General features: G+C 43.9%; 1 protein-coding gene across 3 annotated transcripts in view; it reads left to right on the top strand.

Annotated features, from left to right (window-relative positions):
• TOPAZ1 (testis and ovary specific TOPAZ 1) overlaps positions 1-15703 on the top strand; it is a 97031-nt gene extending 81328 nt beyond the window's left edge. For 2 of the 3 annotated variants that reach the window (XM_073003455.2, XM_020799488.3), the window contains exons 17-20: positions 3857-4021; positions 10222-10425; positions 10908-11091; positions 15415-15703. In XM_073003455.2, the coding sequence (XP_072859556.2) occupies positions 3857-4021; positions 10222-10425; positions 10908-11091; positions 15415-15625 (764 nt within the window). In that variant the 3' untranslated portion in view covers positions 15626-15703. Of the gene's footprint in view, positions 1-3856; positions 4022-10221; positions 10426-10907; positions 11092-15414 lie in introns of those variants that run through there. The other variant, XR_013537276.1, reaches the window with a different exon arrangement.
• The last annotated feature ends 7883 nt before the right edge of the window (positions 15704-23586 follow it).

The raw sequence follows: 23586 nt of genomic DNA, 5'->3' as shown, positions 1-23586 counted from the left end.
AATGCATTCTATTGGGTTAATCTGCAACTGAGCAGAGCATCCTCAGAAACTTCTATAGCTTTAAGCACTCGGTGTCAGGACCTCCCTCCTAGGCTATATCACTGCCCCGGCACCCAGTGCCTCAGTTCCGTTTCCTGCCGCTGCCATAGCAGCATTGTTCGGAGCTTCTAAGTTTGTTTGTTCCCTTTCCTAAAGAAAGATTATATTGGATCTCCCTCGTTTGAACCTCGGACTGGACTGTTTTCTCTTCTGATTTTTGAGTTGGACTTGAAGCATAAAACTGAGCTTGGGTGTATGGCCTCTGAAGTACCGTTCAAGCGCTGCATAGCTTGCAACACTAAAGTGGCTTCGAGGGACGGCCATTCGAACTGCCCCTTTTGTCTGGGGAGGGGCATCAGCCAGCCTCGTGCGCACACTAAGGCTCTTACCAACTTTACACTGTTCCTCCTGTCTAAACTTGGTTTACAGGTCAAGCAAGAAAATCCACATTGACTCCTACTGAGAACGTAATTTATATTGGGGGTGTCCTGGTTGCAGTGTCAGGCCATGCCTTTATTCCAGAAAGCTGCATTCCGAAGATACAGCAGTTGCTTCCTCACTTCATTGGAGGGGTGAGACTCCAAGCCCTGCTGGTTCAGTGCCTATTAGGCCTCCTGGCCTCCACCACGGTGGCCATTCAACATGCCAGGCTGAAGATGCAGTCCCTCCAAGCATGGTTCCTGGCTTTGTTCGACCCTCTGACCGACCCATCTTCCAAGACACTTACACTTTCAGAGGAACTGGCAGAGCAACTAACTTGTTGGTCCCTCCGTTCGAATCTTCTAGTGGGCAGACCCTTTGGCCCCCTTCAGCCGATCCAGCTCACCACAGATGCCAGCACGACTGGCTGGAGAGCACACATCCTGGACCTGACAGTGAATGGTCACTGGACTCCAGAAGAAACTTGTCTTCACATCAGTGTTCTGGAACTCCTAGCTGTCTTCAAAGCTCTTCGGGCCTTCAAGCGTCTCCTCACGGGGAAGGTAGTACGGTTAGTATCCGACAATACCACAGTAGTGTACTACCTCAACAAGCAAGGAGGAACACGCTCCCAACGTCTTCTGTATCTCACAATCCAGGTCTGGGAGTGCTGCTACAAACATCACATCTTCCTGATTGAGGTACATGTAGCTTCCACCGACAGTCTCCTCGCAGATTGTCTGAGTCGATCCCTGGACTGCAATCACAAGTGGTCTCTGGACGATGCAGTCTTCCACTCCCTCTGTTGGAGATGGGGCGCTCCATGCCTGGATGTGTTTGCTTCTGCCATGAACAACAAATGGAACAGGTACTGCTCCCAGGCTGCTGCAGGGAGCCACTCAGAGGGGGATGCATTCATAGTCCCTTGCACAGGACTTCTGTACATGTTTCTTCCTATCCCTCTGATCCAGAAGACAATCATCAAGATCCGCCAGGACTGAGCGAATGCCATCTTCATTGCTCCCTGGTGGTCTCGCTAACCCTGGTTTAATTTTTTAATCCCGAACCTTCCTCATCTCTCCGTCCACAATGGCAGGATGCTCCATCCGGATCGAGACTCCCTGCATCTCACAGCTTGGAGACTGGACCTTCAATAAAGGAGGTCCTTAGTCGAGCCCGTAGGCCTTCCACTTTGGCTACTTATACGTGGAAGTGGAAATCTTTCTGTGACTTTGCAGCTGAACACAACTTACCTGTGTGCCCTATCATTGGACACTCTCTTGAGGTTCCTTCTCCTCCTCTTCCAGCATGGCTTGTCACATTCTACTTTGAAAGTCTACATTTCCACAATAGTGGCATATCAGCCTCCTCTTTCTGATGCAGCCAAATTGTTTCAACATCCAACGTTGAAACAATTCCTGAAGGGCCTCCGCGACATGTGCCCAGCCTACAAGCCTCCCATGCCACAGTAGTCTCTCCAACTTGTCCTCTGTAAGTTGATGTCTCTGCCGTTCGAACCTCTGGCCACAATGTCATTGATACTACTTACCTTCAAGACAGCCTTCCTCCTTGTGGTGACTTCGGCAAGGCGTGCAAGTGAGCTGATGGCGCTGCAGGTAGACCCGTCCTTCATACAATTCCATCCTAACAAGGTCACCTTTTTTCCAGATGTCTCCTTTCTTCCAAAGGTGGCCATATCTTTCCACCTCAATCAGCCGGTATTCCTTCCTACATTTTTTCCTAACCCTACGACTAATCTGGAAAAATCACTCCACTCCCTGGATGTCAGGAGGGTCCTGGCCTACTACATTTCCAGGACTGAGTCTTTTCATTCTTCTCAGAGACTTTTTGTGTCGTTTTAAGGGCAATCTAAAGGATCCCCGGTTTCTCCTCAAACCTTTTCCAGATGGGTGGTTGCTACAATCAAGCTAGTGTATGAGATTGCTCACAAGCCTTTGCCTTCCGCTGTTCGAGCCCATGCGACCAGAGCAGTTGCCTCCTCCACCACGTTCCTTCATGGTGTTGACCTCACTGATGTCTGCAAGACTGCAACCTGGTCTACGTCCTTCACCTTTGCAACTCACTATTGCCTTGATGTCTGGGCCAAGGCGGAGGCTGCTGTGGGAAGAGCCATGCTGGCTTCTGTCCTGTTGTGACGCCCACCTCCTGGTAAGTCAGCTTGCTAGTCATCCATTAGTGTGCATTCACAGAGACCACGAAAGAGAAAAAGAAGTTACTTACCTGTAACTCTGGTTCTTCTAGTGGTCTTCTGTGAATTCACACGTCCCGCCCCCCTCTCCGTTGTATGTTACGACTGCCTGTTGATATAATGTACAGCAGTGGACATTTCTATGGAACTGAGGCACTGGGTGCCGGGGGCGGTGATATAGCCGATGGGGAAGGTCCCGGCACCAAGTGCTTAAAGCTATAGAAGTTTCCAGGACGGCTCTGCTCAGGCGCAGGTTAACCCATTAGTGTAAGTTCACAGAGGACCACTCAAAGAATCAGAGTTACAGGTAAATAACTTCTTTTTACCCAAAAGATAAAGTCCATGGACGTAGGACACTAATCCTTCTGACTTCATAGTGATGTTATTTTGAACCATATGATCTCTCAGCTCCTGGCAGAATGAGATCCAAAACCAGGCATGGATAATACTTTTTTGGACCAATAAAATAGCAGAAATAAGGGAGCTTTTCAGCACGACAGAAGCTTTCATTAATCTAGGCATTGTAGAGTTGGAGGAGGGCAATGGACAAGAATTTGGAATCATTCTGCCTAGTAGTTGGAGCTTCAGGATCTATTGTTCAACTTAAGTCTCAAGATGGAATTTGCAAACTGGGTTGTTTAAGGTGGCTTTGTAATATCAGAATTCACCCTGGGATGCAGAATCAGTTGTCTGTCTTCATTTCTGTCGACAGAGACACTAATCATTCTGAATTTTTCATTGCAATGTATCAAAGCATGCAGCTGCTACTTTTCCAGGGAGTAGAAATACCCAGAAACACGATAGTTTTTGTTATATAAATTATTTAATATATAGTAGCACACTGAACGGGGCAGAGAGGGAAGGTCAATGGAAACCAATTCAGAGTGTTATCTGGTGGGTGGAGGAAGATGTGGTCCTCAGCATGGCACAGTACCTCCTGGGTATTGGCATCTGGCTCTAGTTGAAGATCCTTAACATTCTGGGTATTTTATATAGTAAAATGTTAAAAAATAGCCAGTTGCCCATGTGCAAATTATTAAATGGGTAGGTAATACCTTTATATACAGTAGATGGTTAGAGAGGGGATGTGGCTTCACATTGTTGAGAAATATGCCCTGTGATCCTTCTTTTGTCAATATTCATGATTATAATTTAACAGCTTTAAAATATCATTATCAATCTCTTTAGAATCAGAGTGGGTAATAAATTCCCTGTCATGGCCGTGCAATAGAATGGATGTCCTTAGTCGACATAATCTGCTGTGTACAATAGCATCTGAATATATTACAAAGAGTCGGCATGGAGAAGCATTTGAAGTCTTGCAAAATCTACCAGGCTTTCAGAATTCTTGTGGTAAGTGTTTGTTTCTATGCTCCATAGCTGATAGGTGTACGGGTAGTTTAAATGCCATTTTGACCAGTAGGAAAATATAATATTGCTCCTTCATGATGAAAGTGATATATGGATGCCTCATTTCATCAGCCTTGGCAGCCATTCCTTCTCTGCCTGGTAAGAGAAACCACTGCTTATTTTAAAACAACCAGTTCCTGTTGTTTTTATCCTGGATCTGCTCTTGCAGACACAAAAGTAGTCTTGAACTCTGTTGTCTTGAGTATTATTGCTTTCGACCCTTAGAAATTTGCTGAGCAGGATTTAGTTGGCAACAAAGCACAGCTTGGCTGATACCATGTTCATAGATGGTTACATTTCTGGAAGAAAAGACATATTGAGGATTATTTCTTTTCTCCCTATAATCATATATGGTTCTTTACATCTATTTCTTTTTTAATTATCCATTGTAAAAGTAGAGTTGCAGCCAAGAGTACAGTCTAAAGCTTAATAACCTATGAAGAGAAAAAGTTTCTCAGGAAAGTTCTCTTCTGCTGAATCATAAAAATTGATTCTGTTGCACATTTTGACACTTCTCACCACTTTCAGTTGTGGTAGATGCAACAGCATTTCTGACATAGATTGCAAAATTACAGGCAAGAGGAGGCAGTTTTTCAGACAGCCTGATTCCAACGAAGACTTTTAGAACTTTGTAGGTAAGGACAAGCACCTTGAATCGTGCTTGAAAACATACCAAAAATGAGTGCTTATGATATGAAAATAGCGTAACATGCTCTACAAAATACACAAGAAAGCCGTCTAGCCGCAGTATTTGCACTACATGTAGTTTCTGAACAATCTTCGTGGACAGCCCATGGAGAGCATGTTTCTTGTCATTATGTTCCATCAAGTTGTTTCCAATGTATGGTGACTCTATGAATTAATGACCGCCAAAATATCCTGTCTTTGCCAGCCCTGCTCAGCTTTTCCAAACCAAGGCCTGCTGCTTCCCTTATTGAGTCAGTCCATCTCATGTGTGGCCTTCCTCTTTTCCTTTTTCCTTCAACTTTTCCCAACATTATTGTCTTTTTGGATTATTCTTGTGAAGCGCCCAGAGTATGCTTGCCTCAGTTCAGTCAGCTTTGCTTCTAGGGGGAATTTAAAGCTTTATTTGATCTAGGATTCACCTGTTTGTCTTTCTGATGGTTCATAGTGTCTGTACAGAAATTTAAGTGGAAAGTAACTAAGGCATACATGACCATGACCAGATTGTTTCCAAGAAACAATGCAACTGGCATACCAGCTTAAATCTAGACAAAGACACTCCAGGCAGCAATTGTCACCTGGGCATCCAGAAGGAAAGCTGAACTCTGGAGTGAGGGGAAAATTTGAGACACTGAGACAAAGTTTAAGTAATAATCTTTATATAATTCTCTTAGGAAAAGGTAAATGGGACATCCTAAGAAAACAATAAAACTACTAAAGCTACATAACAAAGTATACCAAACAGTAAAAGCAAGTAGGGTGGCGGCAGCTCAAGCAATGCCCACAAACTTAGGCAAGCACACATGGTCTCTGCCTTGCTCAGTAAATCAGCACCAGTGAAGTGTGAGTTTGAAAGAGAGACAAAAACAATCCCCTTTTATAGAGCCTCAGTGAAAAAAGGGACAGGTGAAGTCTTTAAGCACATTAACCCACAATGGGTAGAATGTTGGATCTTGCCATATCACAACATGAAGCACCCCAAATTGCCTACTTGATCTCTTTGGGGGGAGGTTATATCTGAGTGTCTGGTTCTCATCCTCTACCAAGACCTTGGTTGTTAGGACTAAGGCCCAATTTGTTAGTCCATGTACTTTCCATTATCCAGGTAATGGTTCATAGTTTTCACTGTTCTTTGGCATTGTTTTAAAAAGTGAGGTAGATCTGGGTATTGTCAGCATAGATATGAAACCTGATCCCAATCCCCTTCCAGGTGTAGGTGTTTTTAAAACATCAGTGAGGAGGCAGTCGAGCCCAAAGAGATATCATAGATCAACAGCCAAGGAATCAAGCAATAATTCATATGTACCACTGTATGGAGTCTCTCAGCCTGTTGGACCAGAGCCACTGTAAAGTAGTTCTTTCAAATCCTATACTGGCTAATTGTCCCAGAAGAATAGCACAGTGAATACTAACAAGTGTTGTGAAAAGGTCCAACAGAGATATACTCCTCCTATCCGGTTCCCCAGAAAGGATATCAACAAAGTCCCATCCATCAAACCAGTCCTGACCCCAAACTGGAAAGAATCCACAATCAGTTATCCCCACGAAAATTTGGACCCTATTCAGAAAAAGTGGACACTGGATTCTTATTATGCGGAATAGAAGAGTTTAAGAGTAGTGTCTTCAATAATTACAGTAGATTATTTTAGGAAAGTGGGACAACAATCTTTTTCAAAGAAGCATTTACATGTTCCATTATACCATTCACATTCACATTTACCAGCCAGTATGGACAAGGGTCCAGTTGATAGGTAATAGGCTGTGCTTCTCCCTAAACAATATTTTTAGTGATTAGGCATCCTTCAGTCTCAAGAGACTATGGTAACGTGCTCTGAATGGAGGACTTGGAACAGCGTCTCAGTGCGGCTGAGAAGGCCAATTCGAGAGTGACAATCCCTTCCACACTGAAGATAAATACAGTCTGTCCCCTGTCCAGCTCCCTGATTTTGCTGCTGTTGGGACTGCCTCTTTGCCTCAGCCTGCTGGACAAGTGTCTCTTCAAAAAGGCCGTGATGCACCGCCTGCCTCCAGGCTGAACGCTCAGATGTCAATATTTCCCATCTGTTGAGGTCCATTCCTAAGACCTTCAGATCCCACTTGCAGATATCCTTGTATCGCAGTTGTGGTCTTCCTCTGGGGCATTTTCCCTGCACTAATTCTCTGTACAGGAGATCTTTTGGGATCCGACCATCAGCCATTCTCACGACATGCCCAAGCCAACATAGACATCGCTGTTTCAGTAATAATATAAAACAATATAAGACCTCTGTATATCCTCAGGCAGAATAAGATAGAAATACAGTAATCTGTTGTAGAGATGGGCACAAAGTGCCAGTTTGGCGAGTTGTGCCATTTAATCCTTCAGACAAACTGATGTTTGGTGCTTCCCAACCCTGCCTCCTCCTTGCAGGTGCCCACTCAGAGACAGTGCCCTTGCTTTTGTTTCCCAACTCCTCTGGATGCTGCCTCTGAGTGAGTGCCTGTTGGAGGAGGTGGGGCTGGGAAGCACTGAACATTTGGTCATCCAAAGGGCGAACATCTCTTAATCTGTTGCATTTAGACAGGCATACTCTTCAGTCATAGACAGAGAACTTGTTTTAATTTGGAGGAAATACAAATTATCTTATCAGCAACATGAAAGCTTTTCACAGATGGATGCTAAGGCATCCAGAGTATTATGGAGTCCAGAGTGTAAGAGCTGCTTCACCAACTAGAAATAACTCCATTGGATATGTGTCTTAGACTGTAATAAAGTTTTATTCTATTCTATTCTATTTTATTTACTCCATTGGATATCATTGTGCTTGTGCAATGGTGCAGAGAAAATAGCTTTGCCACCTTTATTGCCGTAGAGTAGACATGAACATGGACTCCTGGGTTGATTGCACATCTTTCTCCACCATTGCTTGCAGCAAACTTCCATTCCCTTGGTGTCTACACAAATCAAAAAGGGTAGCTGGGAACAGTAGGGTTAGCTTCTTGCCTCATCTCCTCATGCCACAGAGCAGCCAAGGCAGTAACAGAATTATCAGCTGTAATGGTAGTTAAATCCCCTAGCAAATTTAAGATTTTTCTGAATAAGAGTATGATAGTTTCTCAGAGTGGATGGTAAACTTGCTGCCCTCCCCACAGAGTTTATGAGCCATGAACTTTCAAGTTGCAGGCTGCCTGTGACAGTGAAGTTCTCTCAAACTCACCTGCCAACAGATCACTTTCATCCTACCCAGCAGGCACCAAGTCAAGAATGTGCAGTCTGACAGATGTCTAGAATTAAATGTTAATTTGGGACAGGCCCATAGTTACTGTTGAAGCTGTGATATCCAGAGCTGCTGTATGTATGGGGTATTTGACATGAATGTTGAATAATGGTGTCTACAAGGCCACTTTTAGTCCTCTTACAGGGATATGGTTGGGCTGGTGTGGTTGTCATCATTCCAAAAGAATCTCAGTCCCAATCTGAGCCATACAAACAAGTATATGTGTGCAGATCTTGGAGATTCCTGGACAATAGGTAATTTGTAAAGGAAATGACTCGCTGTACATTACTGTGATTGCCTCCCCCCACACACACTGGATCTTGCTTTCTGATGTATTCAAAAACTTGAGGAGCACAATTGAGCCAAATTGACCAACCCCATAAGCAGCGCGCTTTTTTGTCTAGCCAGGTTTTGATTTCAGCAGATGACAGGTAGACCAGATTAGGTCATTCATCCAGGATTAAAGTATCTGACATCCAACAGTAGCATTTTTATTACCTCATGGGGATTCCATTGGAACAGTCTTGTCAGTCTTGGTAGACAGAAGGAACATATCCACAAGATGTTTCCATACTTTTCCTCTCTGTTGTCCTGATCTGCCTCCATAATCATACTTTCTACTGCCTATCATTACAAAAAGGGTAGCACACTGTGAAGGAGGAGCAGATAAAAGCGGATGTTGTTGGAAGTGAGCCGTCCCCTCCATCGTCTCGGGCAAGTGGGGGCGACACTGCGTTAAGTGGGTTAACTCAAGGAGTGCAGGCGGTATCTCTTGAGGGTGAGCAGGCTAAAGAAAAGGTAGGTGAAGAACAGCCAGTAGTAGAGGGTTTCCTGATGACAAGGAGGAAAAGGCAGGAAAGGAGTTGAGGGTCAGAGGAGTGGATAGATCTGAAGGAGGAGGAAGAAAGAAAAAACAGCAAAAGACCTAAAGAAGGAGAGGAAGCTTATGTGTTCTTTCCCCAAAAGGGAGGAAAGAGACAGGGTTAGGGCAGGTCAGCCTATACACAGTCATGGAACAACAGGGCTAGAAGTACAATTGGGGGAACTGGACCCACTCGAATGGACAGTCTATGTCTACCTGAGGGGGAAGGGTCCCTGGAGGAAGGTGGCGCGACTGGAGTTTCATCATTTAATGAGGTAATAATTAAACGAGGCACCACTGTATGTTGTGGACTGGTTCACCTATGTTAAACAGTTTTGTGGACCCACAGAAGTTATTGTACACCCATCCCCTTCTTCTGATAGTAAACGTTCTGTTAAATAACATTATGTTTCCTGTGTTTAATGGCATCAGAGAAGAGGAACTGCTGGACTTTTAACGAGAACCCCGATCACGCACACACTCTTTTCTCCTTAGAGATATGATTAAACCAATTTCAGACAATTAAAATGAGAAACAGTACAGAGTAATATCAGACATATTTCTGATAGCAGTGCAAAACATCCAAACCTGTCTCAAAAAGACAGCCATCAGCAACTCAGTAACACTTCATAAAGGGTATAGGTTCAAGTGTAATGATTAATTGGCCACCATAGAGCTGCCTGTATCAGCCTATTTGTTGTCTTCCACCTGTTAAAACACTATGGCCACTTTAGTCACAAAGCTTGCTGGGTGGCCTTGGACATAGTTATTTTTCCATTGGACATATCCTTCAAAACTCTGTGTGTGCGTGTGTGCAGAGTGATGCATGCTGACCTGAATTCTTCAGTTGGGGAAGAAGAGATACACATAAACTTCATTATTGATTGGAGAGCCGGTGAAATATACATGTAATTAAATCAACCTGTATGTAGTGTGGGATGAGAATTAAATTTGTGTGGTGTTTCTTAATATGATTTACAAATAACATAGTAAATTACAGTTAGAGTAGGCGTATTTGAATCAGTTGAGTTTATGGAGGAGTTGACTGACAAAATCTCTGTTGATTCAGTGAGCCTACTTTAATGCCATTTACTACGTTGGGCAACAAGATTTGGCCCATGTTTATTCAATAAGAATGACTAGAGGGTGAAACTATTGCATCTTAAACTCAGTGGTTAATGATTAAAGATAAAACTCCTGTGTTTTGCTGCTGAAGTACTGCACAAAATATTGAAATGATAGGGGGGACACAATTTGTTTAGCTTCTACCATTAGTGTCGGAATTGATGGTCTACTGATAATTGAAATAAATTCCTTATTCCCCCCCCCTTCTTTTACAGATAGTATGGATGTATCCCAGTACAGCTTTTTGTTTAATAAACTGCTTGGTGCTTGTTTAGACAATGAACACATTGGAATATCATCTACAGTCATGGAGTTCATGTTTTCAAAGAACATTCCTGTTGAATTTAAATTGCTTAGAGCAATGATTACATCATTGGGAAGAAGTTGTATGTGGCTTAAAGCCAGGACACATTATAAAAGTAAGATCTCTTTAAAATAATTCTGCTACTTTAGATCATTGAACAACTTGACTTAGAAAAGTTTGGTCCAGTCCAGTCCATATGTAATTTGGTATTGATAAATATTGCTTAAAATTTTGCTTGAGCAGATGAGGTATGTTTGGATATACTTCTAAAGAATGCAGAGCTACTGATATTTTTGGAATGTATACTGTAGTAGACCGACAGCCTGTGAGATCTTACCCATTATGAGCTTTCTGTTAACTGCTTTGGTTGAAAAATTGTATGGCTTGCTTTTAGGTCTGATAGGAATATATAGAGGACTTTGAAAAAAATACCCAGAGGACTTCTGGAAACATTTCAAACTTGTATGGAAGTTCGGATTATCTCACAAGAGACTCTTACGATATATAAGGCAGTTAACTGTACATACTCTTAAAGATAGGTATCTGTTTAGCAAAATATTCCCCAGCTACTTTCATATTTTTACACTCATTTTTCAGGTGCTTTGGCATTGGGGTGCTATCCACCACAGGAGGGAAATCTTTACCATAAGCGCCTGCTGATACCATCTTTCATGTCTGAAATTGAGATGTTGTTAGGAATTGAAATCTTCTTGGTTTCAAATGCAAGTAGTATTCAGAGCCCTGGTGCTTTCAATCAGATACTTCAGATAGTATTGAAAAGGTTAGTAAATCTTGGAAATGTGCAGTTGTGCAGTCTGTCAGGTTTTGTTGCTGATCTGTTTATTTCATGGAAAGCAATGCTGTAAATAGTTTGTGACAACTCATAAAATAAATGTGACTCTAAAGAACATGGCAAATAACTATATTAAAAGTTGTCATTAAGTGTTGTTTAGAGACCTGAATACCTAGGAAAAAAATCTGATGGTGCAGATTAGGTAATCTTTGTGGATATAATGGTTCCAGTAGATTGGGAAGCTTGACAATATATACCAAACCTTGATGCTTTAGCATTTCTTTGGCTGTCTTGTATAAAGGATGTTCTTCATGGCCTCTATGAATCACACTGTGGGTGTTCCACGCTGCGCGGAGCCTCTTCGAAATATTTTAGAGCTTCTGTGGTTGCAAAAAAACACATTAGAATAGACCCCTCCCCATCGGTATAAGTACCTTGGCACCAGGACTCTCCCTTCAGTTTCTTTCAACCACCGCGTTGAAGAGCCTCGTACGTCTATCTTCTGTGAGTCTGAAAGTGAAACAAGTTCTTTTTACTGCTGAACTTAATTTTTTTCCTCTTCATTATTAATCAAAGATACATATATGAACTGTTTTTAGTTTTCTTCTCCATGCCTCTGCCTCCGGCTGTCGCACAAACACACCCCCGTTCCAGTTTTTTTTTCTTTTTATTATTCCTGGCCCCTTTGGGTCCGTTTAAGCACTGTGTGATTTACGATACTAAGATAAAATTTTAAATGAGGAGTCCTCCGTTCTCTCCTATCTCACCTATCTGTTCTCTGGGAACAGTCTTTGCAAGCGGGAAAAGCTATGGGTCAAACTACGTGTAAAACCACCTCACCAGCCAAAAGCTTGGAAAAAGCCATTGCAGAATCATCGAAACATCATTCCTCAGTGGATCTCCATCTACTTTCCTTCAAAATGGCCTTTCTCGTTGCAATTACTTCAGCTCGCCATACAAGCGACCTTGTGGCCCTACGCCATGATTATCCTTATATACAATTCTATCCTGATAAAGTAAAGTTGTTCCTCGATGTCTCCTTCCTCCCTAAAGTGGTGTCTGAGTTTCATCTCTCTCAACCACTGGTACTCCCATCTTTCCGTCACCATCCACAACCCATGAACAACTTCTTCATATTTTGGATGTCACGAGGGCCCTCTCCTTTTATTTGTCACGTACGCAACCCTTTCAATGTTCCCCATACCTTTTTGTCAGTCATCAGCTTCCTAACAAGTCATCTCCCATACAATTTCTCGCTGGGTTGCTTCTACTATTCGGCTTTCATACTAGCTTGCTCGACAGCCGGTCCCTCATTCCATCAGGGCATTGGCGGCCTCTAAAGCATTCCTACGTGGTGTGCCTCTCTCCGACATTTGCTCCTCAGCTAAATGGGCACAACCATCTACCTTCGTCCAACATTACAGACTAGATGTTTGACAGAAGTCTGATGCGACATTCGGACGTGTTGTTTTGGTTTCCGCCTTGCTCTGACACCCTGCCTCCAGGTAAGACAGCTTGCTAGTCACCCACGGTGTGATTCACAGAGGCCACTAAGAAGAACAGCTGGTTATTCACCTGTAATCGTAGTTCTTTGAGTGGATTCTGTGATTCACACATTCCTCCCCCTGTCACGCCATAGAAAACAACGCCCATCAGCCACATCATCTCACTCCAACGCTCCATCCACCTTGTCCAAAACCTCAAAAACTCACAAATCAAACTGCTTGATACCGAAATCTTCGATATCGAAACCTTCTGCTAAACGCCAAATGTCCACCGAAGCCTCTTTGGTTTTAGAGCCTTCAGAAATCTTCTTGTTGGCAAGATGGTACCAAGCACACCACAGTGATGTGCTATAGCCTCAAACAAGGCAGCACCCATTCTCCAAGTCTCCTCTATTTAGTGGTCGACTTCTGGGAGTGGTGCCTGGCACATCACATCTGTCTCATGGCTTTACACATAGCTGGCCACAACAACAACCTGATGGACCTACTCAGTCACGCAAATTCTCAAGCTCATGAGTGGGAATTAGACCAATCCATTTTTCTTCATCTTAATGAGCAATGGGGCAAGCCAACTCTCGATCTCCTCCTGTGTGAATCGTAAGTTCAGACGATGCGCTCATCGGCCGATGGCCCAAGACCCTCACTTAGCTTTTTCTGCCATTCCCACTCCTCCACAAGGTCATAGTTTGCCTACAACAAGACAAACGTATGCCGTCGTTATAGCCCCTTGGTGGCCAAAACAGCCCTGGTTCTCAGTCCTTCACAATCTCTCACCAGACATTCACCACCTCCCTCGCCTGCCACACCTCCTCTCGCAGAATAACTCCCAAGTACTCCACCCAGACTTACCTGTTCTGCACCTGGCAGCATGGAGGATTCTGCCTCGCTAATGGACGTTCTCCATCAAGCAAAAAACAACCGTCCACCAGGAAGGCTTACCTGTATAAATGAAAGAAATTTAAATCTTTCACTGAAGCTTCCTCATTGCCTTCTATCAATCCATCACTTGCCACTGTTCTACGTTTCTTACTTCATCTCAAGTCTAGCAGCCTTCCCCTCTCTTCATTAAGAGTTTACCTCTCCTATAGTTTCTTATCAGCCTCCCAATTCTCCAGCAGCTGATTTCTTCAAACATCCAACATTAAACTGCTTTCTTAAAGGTCTATCTCATATGTACTCAGACACGTGTCCACCTTCTTCACAATGGTCATTAACACTTGTACTACAACAACTTACTAAAGCTCCTTTCGAGCCTTTAGCTTCAACTGATTTATGACTCCTTACCTTTAAAACAGTTTTCCTCGTTGCTATCACTTCAGCTCGGCAAGCTAGTGATTTAGCAGCCTTACGTTATGACTTTCCTTGTTTATAGTTTTTTCTTGACAAGGTGAAGTTTTCCATGGATATTTCTTTCCTCCCCAAAGTCGTATCTTAATTTAATCTCTAACAGCCATTTGTCCTCCCTTCTTTCTTCCCATCACCATCTTCAGCTCAAGAAAGAATCCTCCATACCTTAGACATTAGATGAGCCCTTGCCTTTTACCTCCAGCACACCCAATCTTTCACACACTCATCTTGACTTTTCATAAGTCACCAACCACCTACCAAAGGTTGTCAGGTGACGTCTCAAACCATATCTAGATGGGTCGCTTCAACCATTCACCTAGCATATTAACAGGCACGGAAACCAGTCCCAAAGATGATTCGCCCTCACTCCACCAGGGCAGTGGCAGTTTCTGTGGCATTTCTTCATGGCATACCTCTTCCAGACATCTGCGCCTCTGCCACCTGGGCACAGCCATCCACTTTCATCAGGCACTATAGACTTGATCTCCGGCAGAAGTATGATGCAGTCTTTGGACGTGCTGTTCTAGCCTCTACCTTGGCGTAACACCCTGCCTCCGGGTAAGACAACTTTCTAGTCACCCAGGGTGTGATTCACAGAGGCCACAAAGAAGAACAGGTTACCCACCTGTAATTGTAGTTCTTTGAGTGGACCTCTGTGATTCACACATCCCGCCTGACCTCCCCACTGTCATGCCATACTGCTTAGTCTAGTGGCAGTTGACACAATTGAAGGGAGAATCTTGGCGCCAAGGTACTTATATAGGGGGAGGGATTTATTCTAATGTGTTTTTTGCTGCAGCAGAAGTTCTAGAATCTTCCGATGAGGCTCCACACAGGCACGGATCACTCAGGGTATGAATCACAGAGGTCCACTTGAAGAACTACAGTGGTGCCTCGTATAGCGAGGTTAATCCGTTCCGGATTAACCTTCGCTATAGTGAAACATCGCTGAACGGATCAAAAAAACCCATTGGCATGGATTAAACATCGTTTAATGCGTTCCAAATGGGCCGAAAACTCACCGTTCAGCGATGCTTCCTATGGCCGGCAGCCATTTTCGCGCCCTCGTTAAGCGAGGGGAGGGCGCGAAAACGCTGCGCGTGGCCATTTTGGGGCTTCTGGCGGCCATTTTGTCCTCCAAACAGCTGATCGTCGGGGCTTCGTTTTGCGAAGATCGCTAAGCGAAACGCTTGCCGATCTTCGCAAAGCGAGTTTCGCCCTATCTAAACGTCGTTGAGCGATCGCATTAGTGATCACAAAAAAGGGATCGCTATGCGATTTCGTCGTTGTACGGTGCGCTCGTTAAGCGAGGCACCACTGTACAATTATAGGTGGGTAAACTGCCAATTCTAATGGAACCCCAAACACAAGATAGTTGTTCATAATACATTGCTATTTTTAAACTTTCAGAGTAGCTGAATGTTGACCATGATTTATTTGACTCTGAAAACTCTTTCAGATGTGAAGGCCACAGTATACAAAAAGAAGAGGACTATCAAAGTGCAACGGAGAGACTGATTCAAGCTGCTCGTATATCCAGTCCAAAGCTTTTCATAAAGCTTTTGACAGTAAATGTTAACAAGGAGAAAGTTTATAGTTTGAAATATGCTTCTGTACTTAAATGGTTGAAAGAGAATATGAAATGGGCAGGAAAGGTCTGGCTTTTCTAGTCAATTGTTGATAACACTTTAGTTGACAGTAATCATTGTTCAAAATAATATATCAATAAAATAGTTTTGTTGTGTTCACACTCTTCTTGTTTGTTTAAGCAAAGAGGTGGAGCTTTTTGAGCAGCAATTCATGGTGGACAGTATCACATATAACAGACCTGGGCAAAGTGCAGCCCGAGGGCCACATACAGCCCGTGAGCCGCTCCTGTCCGGCCCATGGATAGTTTTGAACATCAAAACCATTTATAGCTTTTTGTCTAAAGTTGATCAGTTGCTTATCTTTAGCATACCGCAAAAAAACCTCTTTAGTATTTGTGAAGATCAACAAGCTTAAAATAAAAACAATCATAACATCACTGTTTCATTTTATTTTAAAGTAAAGTTGGTTCGGCCCCTGAACACAGTTCAGATTTTTCATGTGCCCCCCCTATAGAAATTAATTGCCTACCCCTGAAAGATTGGCAAATGCTGCTCTGGTTATTTTATGTGTTTCAAAACCATTTTCTATATACTGAGGTAGATTTAATATTTGATCTGTACAGTTCTTGCCAGGTCTAAAGCCTGCCTGTTCATTAGAAAAGGTTCCACTTTAGGAGTTTGATGTTTTAGTATAATTCATTCAAAAACTTTTTATAAGTGGCATAGTAGAGAGACTGGCCTGTAGCTTTTGAGGTCTGATGGTTGTTTCCCTGGTTTCAGTATAGCAATTTCTTTCATCTTCCGCCAGATTTTTGGAATTTGCTTGTCCAGCAGTTATTGGAGAGTTAAAGGAGCTATTCCTTTGTGTTTTGCCTCAAATGTTTCATAGATGTCATAGAGTCCCACTGCTTGGCCACTCCTACATCTTATGGCTTCCTCTGGCTTCACCAATGTGAAGGCAGTAGAAGGTTCATTGGATTCATTCTGAATGTCCATTTGATGTTTTATTTTTATGTGTTGATTGGTCTTGCCTGCCAGGAGCAGTTGGTGTGCTGTTTAGTTGGGGGTTGTATTTCATCTTTTTGTTTGGATTATTGTTCAGTCTTTTTAACTGTCTCCAGGATTCCTGGCTGTTTCTAACATCTATCCAGTGAGTTCTAAATAGACCTGCACTGCAGACACCCAAAGAAGGATGATTGGCAAGTTGCAGAGAGGAAAGGAGGGAGAAGTGAAAGCTGTGGGCAGTTTTCCAAGCAGCAGTACGCAGACAGGCAAAGAAAAATGGTTTTTTTAATGTAGCAGAAGTGATGAATCATTTCAATGATGATCTAGCAGATGTAAAAAAAAATCCACTTCACTGGATTGTCTGCAGACGATCAGGGGAAGTGTTCAATTTCTGATATCTTGAAGTGGCTCATAAAACACTTAAAAGGTACCAGCTACAAGGCTCTAATTTGTCTGCTCCAAATGATCACACTTACTGGAAAATGACTTTACTCTTGCCTTCCAACCTGCACCAAAATAATAGAACCCCCTGACAGGGTTTCAAAAAGGTGTGGGGCAGCTCTTAAAGGAGAAGGTAAAGGTAAAGGTTCCCCTTGACAATTTTTGTCCAGTCGTGTTCGACTCTAGAGGGCGGTGCTCATCCCCGTTTCCAAGCCATAGAGCCACCGTTTTGTCCAAAGACAATCTTCCGTGGTCACATGGCCAGTGCGACTTAGAAACAGAACGCTGTTATCTTCCCACCGAGGTGGTCCCTATTTATCTACTTGCATTTGCATGCTTTCGAACCGCTAGGTTGGCAGGAGCTGGGACAAGCGACAGGCGCTTACTCCGTCGCGTGGATTCGATCTTACGACTGCTTGGTCTTCTGACCCTGCAGCACAGGCTTCTGCGGTTTAGCCTGCAGCGCCACCACATCCCTTTCTTAAAGGAGAAGGATGGATCAAAAGAGAAGCATGTGTGGACACCATACCAACAGCAATCCATATATGTATGTGCCAGTGTGGACAGCCTCTAAAAGAATTTTCTTCAAAGTTTGAAATGTAATCTAAGTATTGGGTGTGTATTTTGGGAGTGAGAGCTGGGATGTAATTTGTCTGGCACCCTCTCCGAATGGAGCCACGAGAACATTCTAAAATGGAAGTTACAAGTTGATCATAGGTCTTTGGTGGAGGGGCAGTCTGAAGTACAGCTACATCTAGCATTTGGCTCTGGTATGGATTGAGGTCAGATGGCTGAGCAGATCTGACATAGAATGGGTCTGTGCTGAGGGTTTGGGATTGGATCACATATGCTCTTAATGCACTGTTTAGCTATAGGGTCACTAATAGAAATGGGCATGAACTGGCACAGTGACAGTTTGTAATTATTTTTTTTTCTGTGTTAAATGTGTAGTTTAGGATAATTCAGTTGTCCTGTAGGTCATCTTCAATGCTGCCATTGTTGGTGTCAACATTCCTGCCCTGTGCTATGTAAAGCCTGGCATGGAAACAAACAGGTAACCACTGCAGGGCGGCCATAGTAGGGGAAATATGGTGGCATTTCTTCACTCCAGTCAGCAATCTGGCTGCCATGTTCTGGATCTACTGAAGTTTCCATAGCAGCCTCATAGGCAGCCCCACATAGAGAACATTACGGTAGTCTAATTTTGAGACTACTAATGCATGGACTACTGTCATGAGGGACCCAATGTCAAAATAGGGAAACAGCTGGGCAATCCACCTCCAGTGGAAAAAGGCAGAGTGGATCACAGATGCTATTTGGAACTTCATTGATGGTGCTGCCCCCCCCAAAAAAGAAAGGGAAGTGCAGACATAAGGGCAACCAACCAAAGGGCTTCCATCTTGTTTGGGTTTAGCCTCAGTCTGTTATCCCTCATCCACCCCAGCATGGCATCTAGGCAGTGCTCAAGGGACGGGACGGCATCTATTGCAGAAAGGTGGAAGGAGAAATAGTGCTGGGTGTTGTGAGAAGGATGGCAGGGTAGAAATGTCCCTGCCAGAGTGCCATCCCTCTTCCATAGAGCAAGTGCTGAGCCCAAGCCCAAGATCCCTAAGACTGAGAGGAAAACAACCCCTTTAACAGAGGAACGAGAGCTGAGCAAAAAATGAATATCTCTAGTGACGATGGTGGAGGAAGTAGTAGAACAGACAGAGGGTCTAGGACAGCAATGGCAAACCTATGGCACATGTGCCACAGTTGGCATGCAGAGCCCTCTCTGTGGGCACACGAGTCATAAGTCGCTGGATCGCTACCCCCAACAGCCAAAGCTAAGGCGGCGGCTGGAGATGCGGTGCCAGTGCCCCGACAGTGGCAGGCAAGGATCCAGAGCAGCTGGTGCTGGTGGGCTGGCCAGCCAAGCTATAGGCAGTGGCGGGGTTGGGCATGACGAGGTGGATCCGGAGTGCGGTTTGGAGGCACCTCTGTGCCTGGGATTCCCCCTTCCGACGCCACCCACCGCCTACTGGGCTTTTTTTCTTTTCCCCAGTTTGGGCACTCAGGAGCAAAAAGGTTCATTATTTAGAAATAGAATGTATATCATAACTAAGTTTTACCAGGAACATATGCTATGAAATGTAACAGATGATAATGAGTATTCTAAAATGTTTTATGTTGATTTGCAAAAAAAAAAAAAAAAGTTCCCCATCACTGGTCTAGGAGAACAGATGACAGGTCCAGAACAGGAAATGAGGGACAGAAAACCAGAGATGACAGGACAAAAAGGGGTGGAGCCAGAGAGTCCGTTGGAAAAGGCAGGAAGGAAAGAAGGGGGAGGGGAGGAGTTAAGGGAGAGGAAAGAAAAGGTCGGTGGACGCGGGGGAAGCTAAATCATGTAGAAGTGGTAAGATCCTTGCCCCAGGTTGGGAATGAATCTGGTTAGAAGATCTCTGGACAAAGAAGTGGGAACCCATGGTGCCCAGAGAAGAGGCTGAGAGGAGACAGAGAGAGGTGATGCCAGTGTAGCCTTCTTACTGGGGTGAGAAGGAGGCTCGAGAGTGGGCACGGAAGATCAGGGAGGAGAGAGCCTGGTTGAATAAGGAAAGGAGAGAGGGGGTAGATGGCAGTGATCCCCAGAAACAACACCCGAAACCCCAACACTGGGGAATACTCAGGAGCAGGATTTGACAAGTCTATGCCAAGGGCATCTGGACAGATTGGTATGCCCTTCCTGTCAATTCCACAAGATGCCACATCAGTGGACTTCTCCTTGGAGAAAGGTTTTGAATGGTTGGACTTTAAGGTTTCAAACCCATTTCAGAAACCAGAAGCTAAACCCTTCCTCACACCGTTGTGTGAGGAAGAGAAGTTACATATTCCTGTCACTTGAAATGTTCCTACTATGTTTCCCTGAAAATAAGACAGGTTCTTGTATTAATTTTTGCTCTAAAACGCATTAGGGCTTATTTTCAAGGGATGTTTTATTTTATTTTTTTCATGTACAACAATCTACATTTATTCAAATACAGTAATGTCGTCTTCCGGTTGCTGCACAGTGATGGAGGGTGGGGTTTCACTTAACTGGGGCTTATTTTGGGGACCGGGCTTATATTACAAGCATCCTCAAAAATCATACTAGGGTTTATTTTCAGGTTGTCTTATTTTCCGGGAAACAAGGTAGATACACCTATAATACATCATATTGGTACAATCCATGGTGAAGAGTTGTGTGTTGCTGGGCTAGATGTGGAAGTAAAGGGAAAAACATTTCTCAAGGTAACTAACCTTCACGGGTGTCATCTACTTATTGGTGACACAAAGGTCCAAAACGCCTGATGATCTCCCCCAGTTGTCTCATATAGATATTAAACAGCACTAGGGAGATGATTGTCCCCTGTGGGATTCCACAATTGGGATTTCCTCTGGGAAGGACATGGAGCCAAGACAAAGTCAGGCCATGTATCCCCAGCCCAGAGAGCCTCCCTAGGAGGATACCATGGTCAACAGTATCAAAGGTCGCTGAGAGGCTAAGGAGGATCAGCAAGGATATTTTGCCCCTGTTGGTCTCCCTCAAAAGGTCATCTTGCAGGGTGACCAGTGCCATATCCATGCCATGACACAGTCTGAACCTGGACTGAAATGGATCAAGGACAGCAGTCTCCTCCAGAAATGTCTGTAGGTGATTGGCCACCGCCCTTTACATCACCTTGCTTAGAAAAGGCACATTGGTGCTGAATGCATAGTTGTTAATATCGTCTGCCACCAAGTTATATTTTATTAATGGGCCTAATTAGCATCTCCTTGAGGGCTTGGGGCACCTTGCCCTCAAGGAAAGACCCATTAATAATAGCAGTGGCCCATTCAGTTGTTACTGGCTGGGCAGCTTTCATGAGTCAGGTCGGTCAAGGATCTAGGGAGATTGCAGTGACCCTGCAGCGGACAAGCACCCTGTCAACCTCATTAGATATCACAGGCTGAAACTATGTTAAACTCACAGGACAAGGCAATGCACTGGATGTCTCGGCTCGATCTACCGAAGAAAAATATTGGTCAGGGCCCCAGAGGACAGTCTCCACACTTTATACACGAATCCAGTTCAACAATGAAGATTTCTATGCTGTTCTCTTCAATAAAGTTCATTGATTGGACTATAATACTGGGTCTTACAAAAATGGCACTTCTGTATTGGTTGTGGGGCCTCTCAGCAACTAGATACATCCCAGGAATTTTTTGTCAATGCTGATCCATTCCTCCCCATGTTTCTTGGACATAAAGGATGTCATATTTCCATTTGTGAGGGAGTGATGCTAGGAGTTCCTTTTCAGATGAGGGAATGCCTTCTATATTAATAGAAATTATTGTCATTTGTGCTCCTAAAAAGAACCATCGAGTCATTTTGCTCATCAGGAAGTTTACAGTACAATGCTCCTGGAAATGAATGATTGGTTGGCTGCACGCCATTGCTAGGGAACACCCAAGAGTACCCCCAGTGCTTTTCCATTCTTCAGGGAAACTCCTTCTATGTCTCCTAAATGGAAAATTACAGTGAAGAATGGTATTTTAACTTAGTTTTTCAGAAACAATAATATCCGTAACACTTTTTCATCTGTTAGAATCTGCTGGTATCCGAGCTCAGAGCTGCCTTGTCTTTGTCATTTGAAAACGGAAACTAATATAGCAACCATGAGTATGAGCTTGAAATGGTTGTCATTCATTGGCCTTAGCTCAGAATTAGAAATGGGGGTATTTGTATAGAAATATGAATACCACTGCACAGTTGGATGTAACAAGGATCACGGGTCCGCTGCCTCCAGCTCTGCTCTCCTTTCCAATCGCTTTGGAGTGGTCGGGTATCCACTCATCAGCCTGGCAGGGAGACTCGTCTTCCCTCCTGCCAGGAGTGAATAGTCAACCATGAGCTCCAAAGCAATTGGAAGGGACAGCAAACCCGCTGGCAGCAGTGCATGAGTGAGTGGACAGTCCAGACCCTCATTATGTCCAGCTGAGTGGGGGTATTCATATATAAATACCCCTATCTCTATTCAGAATACAACTGACACACCCTGCAGGTCTACTATGAGGATTGTTATTCCATGTTTCTAAAGCAATAAAGTATTTTTTTATTATTATTATACAGATATTTAAAAGACATGAATCCTTATCTGCAGGCTCACAATCTATTGAGTCCCTTCTGAATTATGGAAGGGAGGCATTCAAGCACCAATGTAGTGTACTGTATAGTTAAAATGTTGGACTAGGACTCAGGGGAACCTGGGTACAATCCCCACATGGATATGAAGTTCAGAAGTTGGCCTTGGGTCAGTCACTTTTGTTCTAATCTACCTCACACAGGAGATTGCAGAGGGACGATATCCAACCAACAGGTACCTGGGGTGTAGTTGGAAAACCACACCCCCAAAACAAACTGCATTTTGTCTAACTCGCATCTAAAAAGCAAGCCTGGCAAAACCACCTGCCATGCATTTTTGAGACATTATTTTTCCTGCATTATCCATAATATATTGATGCATGGGCTGAGGAAGTGTACTTGACCCACAAAAGCTGCTGATGGTGTACTTTTTAAAAGTGGTCTAACAAAGGTATCACCTGTTGGTTGTTGTAGGTTTTTTGGGCTGTTTGGACTTGTTCAACTATCCTACACCAGAAGACAGAGTTCTAACTCCTGTCCTCTGAAGATGCCGGCCACAGAAACTGGTGAAACGTTAGGAAGAAAAACCTTCCGAACACTGCCAAACAGCCCAAATAACCTACAACAACCATCTGATCCCAGCTGTGAAAGCCATCAAGAATACAAAGGTATCACCTGTTCCTGCATTTGTATTGTGTAACGACCGCAACCCCTTGGGGTTTTTCTCTGGAACTACCTCACATAGTGGTTGTGAAGAAGAATCCAGCTGGAGACAGCTTGTACCACTACCTGCTTGCTGGAGGAAACATGGGTCGTGAGTCTCAGCAAAATCCAAATAAAGCCAAAAAAAGACGTGGTACCTTAAAAACTATTTAAATGTGAGCTTTTGTGGATTATGCCCACTTAAGACATATGGGGGGAAATGAAGTGCAGAAAGAAATCCAGAAACCACATTTATTTTTTTTTTCCATTTCTGAAGTGGACATGATCCACAAATGCTCACATTAAAATGTAATAGCCTTAAAGGTGCCAACATGTTTTTGTCTTTTGTTTCTTTAGATTTTGCCTGAGACGCTTGCACAGACTTAACACAGCTGCCTCTTTTTTTTGTACCACAGAGGCTGACTCTTAAAAACCTCCAAGAGAGCTGTTCCCACCAGCCCTGAAAACGAAGACGGCGTAAGTGGGCTTCAACTCTTCGTCCTCTTCAAGGGCGAATTTGATACGAGTCTAGGGACACAAATATACTCGGAAACCGGAGGAGGGGCGGAAATCAGACAGTTGCAAACTACCTCCCGCCGCTTGCGTAGCTGTTTCGGGCAGCGTTTCGTCCCTTTTAATGTTTTGCCCTCAGGCTCGGAGAAAGCTCCAACCTCTCCTTCTGTTACTGCGCAAGCGCCGGCCGCGGGGGGGGGCACAGAGGCTTCCGAGCGGTGAGGCCGGCAGAGCATGA

The sequence above is a fragment of the Pogona vitticeps genome, chromosome 6, assembly GCF_051106095.1.
Source record: "Pogona vitticeps strain Pit_001003342236 chromosome 6, PviZW2.1, whole genome shotgun sequence".
Taxonomy (NCBI): domain Eukaryota; kingdom Metazoa; phylum Chordata; class Lepidosauria; order Squamata; family Agamidae; genus Pogona; species Pogona vitticeps.
Note: the sequence above shows the minus strand (reverse complement) of the source record. Positions and strands in the feature narration are given on the sequence as shown.